At 43.7% G+C, this 12698-nt stretch overlaps 2 protein-coding genes across 2 annotated transcripts in view; both read right to left on the minus strand.

The window, feature by feature from the left end:
• The window catches only part of ddx39ab (DEAD (Asp-Glu-Ala-Asp) box polypeptide 39Ab), a 9348-nt gene extending 9185 nt beyond the window's left edge, over window positions 1-163 (minus strand). The window contains exon 1 of the mRNA XM_016248692.1: window positions 63-163. The gene's annotated coding sequence lies outside the window, so the exon portion shown is untranslated. The remainder of the gene's footprint in view (window positions 1-62) is intronic.
• A 1131-nt stretch (window positions 164-1294) lies between these two features.
• LOC107563749 (volume-regulated anion channel subunit LRRC8D) lies at window positions 1295-11945 on the minus strand. Its single transcript, XM_016248694.1, has 6 exons — window positions 11886-11945; window positions 6201-7061; window positions 5619-5869; window positions 3674-4051; window positions 2650-3003; window positions 1295-2404 (listed from the first exon to the last, which is right to left on the minus strand). The coding sequence occupies exons 2-6, from the start codon at window positions 7059-7061 to the stop codon at window positions 1642-1644; spliced, it is 2607 nt and encodes an 868-aa protein (XP_016104180.1). The 5' UTR covers window positions 11886-11945; the 3' UTR covers window positions 1295-1641.
• Between the last annotated feature and the right edge of the window lie 753 nt (window positions 11946-12698).

Here is a 12698-nt window from a genome sequence, read left to right on the forward strand (position 1 = left end):
AAAAAAAAAAACGTTACGAAGAAACATATCCATATCTAAACAAAAACTAAATTTATAGTTACCTTGAGGTGACGGTGCGTGAAGAAAATGAGCACACGAACGCAGCTGTTGCCTCAAACCGCACGCGCCAGGCCGCAGTTTATACTACCGCCCGGAAATCCAGCCTCCTGAAGAGAACGCGCGCTCTCATTGGCAGAACGCACGCTCCCATTGGCTCGCGAACGTGTCAATCTAAATGTAACCGTATCGTGATTGGATGTTGGTACTGGCACTTGGGCGTGTTGAAGTCGCGCTCGCGTTGGCGCAGTTGAGCTCGGCGGGACTTTTGTAAGTGACAGAAACGTTTATTTACATTTTATTATAAGTTAGGATTGAATATAACTGATTTAAAACATTTAACTCAGTGTAATATTATGATTGATATGTTGCTTCATATCAAGGAACCTATTCAAATCAAATACTATGGCGGTAAAATACTATAATTAAAACACTATGCTCAGTAGTGCCATTATAGATCTACCATGGTAATTACATAATATTTAAAAGATTTCTGAGTAAATATGATTTGATGGCAACTACCATTATCAGTTTTCTAAGGTGTTTAAGTATTTTAGTATGAGAGACAAAATAATCCTGGAGAGATGTTTAATGTCCACAGAATTAAACTAAATGTCATATCTGATTAGCATATATTCATGCGTCCAGATATTATTGAACTCATTTGCTTTCATTTGTTTTGGTGAACAAATATTGTAAACTAAAGTTTTAATTATACTTTCTGCCTACATTAAGAAAAAAATTACTGTTGTCTGATTAAGTAAAAATCAACAGAATAGATAAAGTTTGATATTTTGTTAAGAAATTCATGCATATGCAAATAATTTAAACTATTTCAGCATAAGCCTTTATATCACAAGGTTTTAAGATCAAACGTTTGACTAGTACTGTAGGCTACATGCAACCAAATCAAATGTTATGTTATAGTTTTTTTATATATATATATTGTAGGGATACGCTTAGAGTGTCTTACACAAAGAGTGAAGGAAACTAACCCACTTTTCAAATTTATAGTTAAACCGTTAACTGTCAGTCCCACTTTTTAAGCAAAGACCTAATAATGATATTTCCAACTTAATTGAAAATCTTGAATGTTTTGGAGCACAGACTTAATTTTGGCACATTATTGTGGAAGTGGAAAAAAATATTGAAATGAAATAGATAAAGATATATAAGTTTAAGGAAATGTAAAATGCACTGCACTACATTTAACTTCTTTTTTTAATCAAATATATTTTACAAAACATATACTACAAAACAAAATATGGGGATCCATATTAGGACTGTAAAGCATGAATAGTTTGCATTCCGTCATAAATGGAGATTCTGAAGAAGAAGAAAAAACGAATATGAAAGTTTGAGTCTTGCTTTTCAAAATGAGGATTAGAAAGGTTTACAATGGGTTAATTGGGCTAGTGACAGTTACCCGGTTAAGTATAGAAACATGTTTCAAATTTTTCAGTCATATCAGTGTATCCTTATGCATCACATTTAAAGTCTTCTTGGCAAAAGACTGGCTTTTCCAGACTCGTTTTAGTAATATTAGTTAAATATTGTTCATGAGTTCAGTCTGAAGCTGATGTTTTATATCCGAGATTCCAGTGCGGAGTGGAAGCTCCACTGTGCAGCTGAAAAGGTAGGAAAGCAGTCAGAATTAGGTCGTGATGGAGGTTCAGAAGAAGGGCAAGAGCGAGGCTGCTGTAGGACATCCCTGACCTGCCGAGGTAGGGTGTGCAACAGCCAGTTTTCCACTAGCAAACCGCCTCCACTAAGCCCAAAACAACACCCCAGCTCGACTGGCAGTTCCTCTAGACTATTTCCCCGTAGATCCAGACGCGAAAGCTGAGTCAGGCCACCAAAACCAGCGGGCAAAGACCCTAGAGAGTTATTCGAAACATTCAAGTTGCGAAGCTCTACACAACTTTCAAACAGTTCCTTGGGGAGATGTTCAAGCCTGTTGGCGCTCAGGTCTAGTTCGCTAAGAAGCTTAAAAGCTCCGATTTCAGCTGGCAACTCTTCCAAAAGGTTTCCTGCCAAAAGCAGGCGTCGCAGCTTATGCAGCGTAAAGAGCGCCAAAGGTAGGTTTTGCAGCTGATTGTGTGCCAAATCCAAGAGCTCCAGTGAGCGTAGCACTCCTACACTGGCCGGAAGAGCCAGAACGCGGTTATGTGCGAGTCGTAGGCAGGACAGACGCCGCAGATGCTGCAATCCTAACAGCTCTTCTAGAGTACGCAGACTGTTGTGTTGCAGGTCCAAACTGCGTAGACCTGTAAGCGCCAGAAGCGCTGATGGCAGCCTCTCCAACTGGCATCCTTGCAGTTGCACTTCTGCCAGTCCAGTCAAACGCCTCAATCCCGCAAGTACCAATATCCTGGTGCCCTCGTTATATATCTCCAGTTTTAGCAGACTCCCTGCCAATTCGCTCAGCTCCCCTGGAACTTTCTGCAGCATACCGCGCAGCACCAAGACGCAGAGATGACGCAGTTGTCGAAGGCTGCCAAGGACCCATCCGCGCCCCATCCCACCTTCATTGCTCAACCTCCCAGTGAGGTGCAGTTCTTGAAGGCCACGGAGGGAATAAATCCAGAACGCCTCAATCCCGCAAGTACCAATATCCTGGTGCCCTCGTTATATATCTCCAGTTTTAGCAGACTCCCTGCCAATTCGCTCAGCTCCCCTGGAACTTTCTGCAGCATACCGCGCAGCACCAAGACGCGGAGATGACGCAGTTGTCGAAGGCTGCCAAGGACCCATCCGCGCCCCATCCCACCTTCATTGCTCAACCTCCCAGTGAGGTGCAGCTCTTGAAGGCCACGGAGGGAATAAATCCAGACTGGGATCTCTGCAGCTTGGGTGAAAGTTAGATGTAAAGTCTCTAGATGTTCCTGAAGGTGCTGCAGTGCTGCAGGCTCCACTGATGCAGTGCAGTGGTAAAGGTGCATCTCTCTAATGAGAAGAGAATCCAGATTAAAACGTAGGGCTGGGAAAATAAATCAATGCATCGCGATTTGTGGATCGATTCTGAGATTTTCGGAATGCATCGTGATTCTCTCTCAAATCGATTCTGAGCTTAGTTTTTAACAGCAGATGGCGCTCTAGGCTAGTTTTTAACCGCACACTCAAATACTCATGAAGAAGAGCGCTTGTGCGTTCGGCTGAGTAATGTAAGTGGTTAAATGTACTTGCACATCGGCTTTAATGCTTTTATGATGCAAGATTAATGTAAACACAGCCCACTGTGAACATCCTTGTAATTCGCTTCAACCTTTTCGAACTTTATGAATGATTATTTTAGGTTCAAATGGTTCATGTGTCAGGAACTGGAAGCAAGCAGAATACAGCTATTTCTAAAGCATGCAGTGCCATCTGCTGTTAAACACTAAGCTCAGAATCGATTCAAGAGAGAATCGCGTTGCCTTTGGAAAATCTCAGAATCGATGCAGAATAATTTCTCGATTCACGATGCATCGATTTATTGTCCCAGCCCTATTAAAACGTTTATCATTCTAAATGTTATACCCTCATTACATGTTAACATCAGTTTGTGTAAGACTGCAAAATTATGCGCAATTCAATTATCTGGAAAATTAGGTGCAATTGAAATTAAAATACTTACCTGAGTGCGGTCATGTTAGATATTTGTGCTGTCAGTTTGGCGTCTCCAATAAGTTCCAACTTCAACACCTCTAGCTGGCTGAAGGTGAACAGCGCCGCTGGCAGGCGAGGAAGGGCCACGAGCTGCAGCAGAGAGCGTCCCTGCTGGTCAGACGTGATCATTGACCGCAAGCGATCAGCTCCCCAGCGACGCTCCAGACTTTCTTCCAGCAGTCGAGTCTCGCTGACTGGTGAGAGGAAGACAGACAGGCGCTGGGCTAGTAGAGGGTCGTACTGGTCGGCCATGTGCAAGAGGAAGGCGAGGTCATTATGAAGGTCTGGTACATCTAGCATGGATCCTTTCTCACGTAGACTCTGGAAAGAGTACTGCCTCAAAGACCTGATAATTAGGCAGATTTAATCAAATTTTCAGAATAGTTTTCTTTAAATTTACAGAATGCGACAGTTGGGTTCCCAATAGGGCTGTGCAATATATCGAAATTATCGAAATATCGCAATATTTGGGGCCATGAACAAAAGACAAAGAGAAAATCACTCACTGCTCTTACCTAAATAACTTTTGTAGTTTAAATAAGAATCAGTGCATATTGAATTCAAAGCACATTAAAAATCCCAGGATGTCCTTCGAAAAAGAGTAGGGGTGTAACCCCGGCATCCTGGCCAAATTCGCCCATTGGCCCCTGACAATCAAGGCCTCCTAACCATCCCCATATCTGCTGATTGGCTTCATCACTCTGTCTCCTCTCCACCAATAAGCTGGTGTGCCGTGGGCGTTCTGGCGCAATATGGCTGCCGTCGCATCATCCAGGTGGATGCTGCACACTGGTGGTGGTTGAGGAGATCCCCCCTTCTATGTAAAGTGCTTTGAGTGCCCAGAAAAGTACTATATAAATGTAAGGAATTATTATTATTATTTTATTATTAAGGAACTTGTTGGGGTTTTAAAGGAACTCTTGGTACATACATACATACAAATAACCATATATATATGACACAAGATAATTATAGAAGTTCACAGACCTGACTCAGCAACCGCTGAGTAAAACTGTTTCATCTGAGCATGTGACAATTTAATCATTATCGTATCGCATATCGAATATATCGCATTATTTAATGAGTTATCGCATATCGCAATTTTCTTCAATATCGCACAGCCCTAGTTCCCAAGTAGAAATTCATTAATTTTCATTCATTTTCTCCATAGGGACTCATAGGTCTGATGTTGTTAATTGATGGTATAGGCCAGAGCTGGGCAACTTCGGTCCTGGAGGGCCACTGTCCTGCAGAGTTTAGTTCCAACCCTAATCAAACACACCTCAACAAGCTAATCAATGTCTTCAAGATCAGTAGAAAGCTACTGTATACACTGGTGTGTCTGATTAGGGTTGGAGCCCTCCAGGACCGAAGTTGCCCAGCCCTGGTATAGGCATTTGTTGAATCACCAACTCCCATGAAGCCCTGCAAATTATATAATCAAGTTTTATTTTACAATGATTTAAAATATTTTTCTATAGATATAATCAACCATTTTAAATAAATAGTTTAAACTTGATTATGCCATTCATTATTCTTCATGGGATTTTACTTATTTTTCTCATTAAAGCCATTCAGTTCAGTCTTGTGCCTTTATCTTTTTGTCCAATTCTCTAATACTTTTTTGATTTAAATAAAAGTTTATAATGTTGTGTTTCACCTCAGAAATGGTTGGTTTGGCTTAAAATGCTTTTAATAGATGTTTAAAATCCCTATGGGAAAAAAAATGAATGGAAAAAAATTCCAATGCTGCTGAAAAGGTGGCCTGGCGCTAACTATTTGCATTTAGTTCTTAGTTCTTGGCACACAAGCAGACATGTTAGTCCAGTCACCAGAATCTCTCGACACTCACACATGGAGATAGACTACAAACTACATTGACACAGTCCTCTTGCGTCTTGGGGCACCCATACTTGTGGAAGATCCAGGACAGGGCATAGATGCCCAGCAGACCGAACAGAAAGAGCAGCAAGACGTAGGCCTGCATTAGCTTGCGCAGGACAGAGGACAGCGAGTGACTGCAATGGAAGATGCTGTAGCCGGTCAGAGTGTAAGAGCGAGGTTGGCAGATGTGACTAAAGGAGATTGAGCCCAGGAGAGGAGTGGTGTAGCTCACAATCAAAATAAACTTTAGAACCTTGAACACCGTCTGAGCAGTGTACACCTACAGGAAGAGATGCAGTATTTGTAACATGTTATTTTAAAAACAGTGTTTTTACATCCTCTAAACTGCAAGTGCAATTGTCACCATGGTTTAATGAGACATTGCAATTTCTGAATGAGAATTTGCTTGAATGTTATCAAAGTATATCAGTTTTTACTCGTATGCGAGGGTCCGCATACAGTGTGCATGATGCAAATTTTGTCATCAAAATAGTACATGCATACTGTACATGCACAATACGATCTTTGTATGAGCAGGTCACATGTGCACATTAGCTTGGTTTTGTGCTAATCAGTTGTTCCACAAGGTGTACGTATACTTTGGGCTTTACCTTATAGATAACATCTGAACTCTCGCAGTGAGCACGAAACCTGCGCACTCTCTCGAACAGCGCTCTGGCCAGCTCTCTGTCACTGCGGTCCAATGTGGCTCCCTGTCTGGAAGTGTCCGGAACGACTTGCACAGGCAAAACCGGCTCCGTGAGTGACATAGCAGAGAGCGTTGAGCAATGAGACAACGTTGAGGGAGACGGTTGTGTTGTAGTGGACGCACTATCAGTCCCCGCCAACAAAGGGCTGTCCGTCCCCGAGTCCAGACTTGACTTGCGCGTTTTGTACGAAGATGTTACCTGAACTTTGGGTTGCACTGCTTGTTCTGTCTCAGAGAAACGTGTGTCCAGTTTGGCTGTAAGAGAAAGTGCCCTTGTTGTCCAGGGCGATTCGCAACATTTGGCAAGAAGCGATAGGAAGTGCTCGATGCGAGCAGATGTGAGCGGGAAGTGGAACCAGAAGCAGCCGCTGGCCAGGAGAACCAGCGTATGGAGCAGCGTCACATATGGTAAAAACCTTGAGTACCAGGGCAACGCCTCGTGATAGCAAACCTGGCTGATGTAGATGTACTGCTGGAAGTCAAGGTTGGTACGTCGCCCCTTCACAGGGATCTTGGGTGAATCTGGTGGGCTTCTAAAGATAGAATCAGACACAGGCTCCATGGGAGAGCTGTAGTTGATGGAAGAGGAGTGTACAGGGACGCACACGACTCCGTCCCTTGACAGCTGGAGCGTCCCAGCGAGGATGGACACCATCAGCATGAGCACCAGCAGGTAGTCCATGAAGACCTCCCACCACGGCTTCAGCAACTTATAACTACCCTGACGCTGACCGCCGGACCACAGCTCAGACAGCGTGAACATCTACAGTCAGAGAGAGGAAGACATCTTTTTAAACACCATTCAAATTAAGGTAACACTTTATTAGATTTAAGAATTTAACCATTCTAACAATTTAAGATTTTTTTCTTAAATCAAGATACATTTACTTGAGATTTAAAATTAAGATTGAAGTCTATTTTAAGTTTATGCTTGAAAAACAAGAAAAATATATTTTATTGGGGTAAGAAAAATAAATTTGTTTCCCCTTTGAATTAAGTGTATTTTTTCTCATTCCAATGCCAGATTTTTTTCTTGTTTTAAACTTAAACCTGCTTAAATTTTTCAGATTAAAAGATTTAGTATCTTATCAAAATTAAGTCATTTTGATTCTTAGGTAAATGCATCTTAATTGAAATGTTTGTTTATAAAATGTGATTTAAATGCAGAGTCACTGTCACAATGCTCTGGTTTTGTTGGTGGTTGCCAGGGTGTTGCGGTTTATTTACTAAGAGGTTCAGAGTGTTTGTTAGTGTGTTGCTATGCAGTTGCTCCTGTGTTCTGGGTGGTTGCGAGTGTGTTGCTATGAAGTTTCTTCTGTGTTCTGGGTGGTTATGCAGTTGCTAGATTGTTCTGGGTGGTTGATAGTGTGTTGCTTTGGGTTGCTTTGGTGTTCCAAGTGATTTTTAGTGTATTGCTATGAAGCGCCGTACCGCCAACACGAAGAGATCTCAAAGAGCGCGCTGAACTCGTTCAGTCTTCTTCTCTCAGTAGAGTAGTCAGGAGCAGAACGATGTGATCGCTCGGCTCTGAAGTGAAAAGCTAAATATGCGCTGCATCTGCTGCTTACTTATACTCACGCTGTGATCAGCAGCAGCTGGATGCAATAATCGCATGCCAATGTGCATTGGCTCGTTTAGTTTACACTCGAAGTAGATTGGTCTCTCTAAGCGAGATCCCAATTCGTCAGTCATCCGACGTGACGTCGAGAGTGACCGACTAAAAGGAAACGCAATGCTTGACGTCATGAAGGTGGCCTTCATGACGTCAAGAATTCCTTGTACGGCCATGGAGCCGGTCGCAGGGCAGCCGGTCGCAGGGCAGCCGCCCCGCCCGTCCAGGCCCCCGCCAAACCTGGTGGCAAGTGAAAGAGCAAGAGGCCCTGAGACGGGCAACCTAGAGGTGGAGGGACCTGCTCTTCGGGAGACGGTGAACACACCACTCCCTTCCTCGTAGGAGGGACGGGTGGAGAATCTTTTTTTTTTTTTTTTTGTCGGTGGTACCCAAATACTCGACAAAAGAGCAATTTCTTCTATCTCTGGGTCTCCAAAGGGGACGGGGGGTTGTGGACGATCCAGTGTCGTATCACACTCACTCTCCTCTCTCGCCAGTGAGCAGCAGTGGGGATCAGGAGGACGAACCAATGGACTACCCACGCACCCTCTGCTCGAACGCAGGTCAGTGTTACACACACTCAGACCCCGCCTCCGACCGGCTACGAGACGCCCGGGCCGGGTCCCTGAGTTCTTCCTCGCTGTCCCACTGCGGGTACACCTGTAGTTCCGTTAGTACCACTTGTGCGGCGTCTGGGAGCCTGGCTAGCGCTACCCAGCCTGTCTCGATGGCTTCTTCAAACCATCAGGCTCGGCTATGCGATTCAGTTCGCCCGGCGCCCTCCCAAGTTCAGGGGCATACACTTTGCTTCAGTGAAAGCAGCAGATGCCCCTGTCTTGCGTGCAGAGATCGCAGTCCTGCTGGCGAAGGATGCGATATAGCCGGTCCCTCCAGCCGATATGAAGACGAGGTTTTACAGCCCCTACTTCATAAGGCTAAGCCAGAGACGGAGCACCCTTTGGCACCCGCGTCCAGACCTCTGGAAACTTCATGTCTAGTCCCTGGACTGGACGCGGAGGTTCTAGGTGACCTACCCCAAGAGGTAGTTGACACCATCACTTCAGCGAGAGCACCGTCTATGAGACACGCTTACGCTTTGAAGTGGAACCTGTTCGTTTGAGTGCTGTTCTTCTCACCGAGAAGACCCCTGAAGATGCCCGATCAGAGTCGTGCTGACCTTTGTGCAGCAAGGGTTGGCTCGAAGGCTGTCTCCCTCCACCCTCAAAGTCTATGTTGCTGCAGTCGCTGCAATCGCTGCTAACCACGACCCCGTAGAAGGGAAGTCACTGGGGAAGCATGACCTGATCATCAGGTTCCTTCGGGGGGCAAGAAGGCTAAATCCTCCACGGCCCCCCTCTATACCCTCTTGGGATCTGACTCTAGTGCTCACAGCACTACAGCAGGGCCTATTTGAGCCTTTGCAGACAGTCGAGCTGAAGTTTCTGTCAATGAAAACTCTACTCCTACTTATACTGGCCTCCATCAAGAGGGTAGGGGACCTACACGCGTTTTTGGTCGACGATTTGTGCCTAGAGTTCAGGCCAGCCGACTCCCAGGTAATTCTGAGGCCCCGGCCCAGCTATGTGCCCAAAGTTCCCACTACTCCCTTCAGGGATCAGGTGGTGAGCCTGCAAGCGCTGCTCCCGGAGGAGGAAGACCCAGCCCTAGCTTTGCTCTGTCCCGTCCGAGACTTAAGGTGCTACGTAGACCGGACACAAAGCTTCAGGACCTCAGACCAGCTCTTTGTCTGTCACGGAGGCCGGCAGAAGGGGAATGCCGTCTCTAAGCAGAGGATGGCCCACTGGATAGTGGATGCCATCACCCTGGCTTATCAGGCACAGGGTGTGCCCTGCCTGTTCAGGTTGCGAGCTCACTCAACTAGAAGTGTTGCATCCTCCTGGATGCTCGTGGCGCCTCACTGGCAGATATCTGTAGAGCTGCGACCTGGGCGACCCCTAACACATTCGCTAGAGTCTATAGCCTTTGCGTGGATCCGGTATCCTCCTGTGTTCTCACCTCAAACGGGTAGAAGCATTGAGTGGCCCGGCTTCTGGTCGGCTTGCTAAAACTGCTCCAGAAAGTCCGTATAGTAGACCCAGTTGAGCTCCTCCGTCCCCTCGGCAGCCAGACGTGGCGGAGCGTCCAGTAGATCCCATATGTGTAAAGTCCACGGTATGTCCTCAGAGCCCGTGTTTCCCCGGCAGACTTCTGCCACTCCAAGAGGGTTACAATCACCTCCAATCTTCCATATGCACCTAAGGGATGTTCATGTGTGTATTTGCTTCCGAACCCTCCTTCGGGAAGGATGGAGCTTCCGCAACATCCCAGTGCCAAATGGAATGGGTACGTTTTCCCAGTGTTATCCAGTCTTACTGAGTGGGTAGTGCCATAGCAGCAGTAGCTGGACCTCTTGTGGTAAAACCTGCCCTGCGCCAAAAAGTAGGGGCGCAGGAGGCTCCCACAGGACACTGGAAGTGGCAGTATCTGTGGCCTTTTGGTAGAGATCCCAATTCATCGGTCATCTGAGGTGACCCTACCTCTCTCATTCGGCATTAATCCAATTAAATGTGTCCATATTTGCGATGTATTTCAATGCTAAACTATTATTTATTATGTAAACCAGGCTTACTTAACACACTTAAAAAACATCCTCGTCACATGAGCAAATGTGTGTTTGGCCCAAGCTCAGGCTGAACGGCACGGATTGTAGCCTACTACGCACTATTTAAATTAAACAGTGTATCTATATGTTTGGTTGACTGTATTTTATTCCGATAATGAACAGGCTGCAACGTTTGCAATGCTGTGTGTGTGTGTGAGGCTCCAGCGCGATCGAACAGCGGAAACAAACAACAAAAAAATACTCTGTTATTTTTGGTCATACAGATAATTCGAAACTGCAATGTGTTTACTTTATTTCTGTCATCTCGGTTTCCTTTCCGTGGACTTTCGTAGAGCGCCGCGCCACACAAATAGCATATGAACCAAACTCATGTAGCAGCATATAGCCTATCTCTCAGTCTTTTCCTTTCGTTTTGTTAATCTGTTAATTGGGCTATTTAAGTCAAATATTTTGCATATTAATTCATTTTATATATAGACTATGATTTAATAAAAACAGATTTTGTTATTTTTAGTTAAACTTAATTTTTGTTGCTTGTCTGCGCTCGTCCGCCACCTTTTTTCACTTCTCCGACCCCGCAACTCTCTCCGATAGCTTAGTGTTAGTTGCACTAGTCCAGGTGTTTACAGGTTTTACTCGTGCTATTTCTCCATGTTGAGAGTTTGGTGGCGCACATATTGCACCTGACTATGCATTCTTATCCTTTTCTCCGATAAACTGAAAATAACGGGAGTGTGTCCATCTCACAAATGTAGAATCCGTCTCTGCAGTCATCTGAACCATCTAATTCCAGCAACAGGAAATAGACAAACTATTTTACCCACGGAATTTTTTCTCTGGTGCTGTTTTGAGGTGTTAGTAAATTCACCACTTAATTTTGAGTTAAAATATGTTGTTGTAACTTGCATTACTGAGATTGTAACGAGTAATAATATTACCCAAATTGGATTAGTAATGCGTTATATTACTGCGTTACAGCAAAAAAGTAATATACTACTGTAATATTATTACTTTTGTAATGCGTTACTCCCAACACTGCTTACCAAACACCCCTTAAAAAACAGATATTTGCTATAAGAAGTGTTACTACAATTACTAATCAAATGGAATGGAATGTCACTTAAAACATAATGAATGGTTTTATATAATGACACTCCCAAGTTATGTTTAGTTTAGAAGTTTGCTGCATCCTTTTATAATATACGTTCTATTAATGCATTTAAAATGAGTTTTGATTCGACACACTAAACTGAGATTATGTGACAGTCAGCTAAGATCATAAATCACATTTGACTAGAAACCCAAATACTGCAGACGGTCTACATGCAAAAATAAAAGTGAAATGTACTTACAGTGATGTATTGTAACTCTCAACTCTAAAGCTGAACCTTCATGCTTTAAACCCCTGGTTTTCTTGCATTCAAGTCCGGCGCAAGCCGGTTTGTTCAACAATACGTGGCCAACTTCTCTAACTTTGACACAGTGGGGCCCCAGAAGCTGCTTTGAAGTTTCCATGACAACCTGCACACAATAGCCGCATTCACATCATGAAACGCCAGTGAGCCGTTGGATTTGTAAGAAATACACAGAAATAAACATTATGAAACTTATATGTAAATGTCAGGTTTTATATATTCACTCAGTTTGTCAGATCTTTGAGAAAGATCATCGTCCTCTCAGTGCAATGCATCACATGTGATCAGCAGGTGGCACTAATTAGTCACATTAAATGATGAAGTGTGTGTTGGACTTTATATTTTAGTGCTTGAAAATCTGATTTAGTGTCATTGTATGATTTAGAGACTTTTGTATGGAAACTAAAATTATGTCCTGAATGATGTTTATGTCAAATAAGTTCAGAATCAGAATCAGAAAGAACTTTATTGCCAAGTATGTTTGCACATACAAGGAATTTGTTTTATTGTCACAAGCTTCCAGTACACAGAGACAACAACAACACACAGATGATAAAAATAAGATGTGAATAACATACACATACATAAATATAAATAAACCACAAAAAAATTATAAATTGTATGTACAGGTGTGCTATAGATAGAATAGGGATAGAATAAAAACAAAATAAGTTGTAGGGATGTACTAGGATGTAGGGTGAAAAATACGTATAAGGTTATTGCACAATGGGAGAACATTTAACTGTTCAT

Source organism: Sinocyclocheilus grahami, unplaced genomic scaffold, assembly GCF_001515645.1.
Source record: "Sinocyclocheilus grahami isolate Dianchi unplaced genomic scaffold, SAMN03320097.WGS_v1.1 scaffold888.1, whole genome shotgun sequence".
NCBI lineage: Eukaryota > Metazoa > Chordata > Actinopteri > Cypriniformes > Cyprinidae > Sinocyclocheilus > Sinocyclocheilus grahami.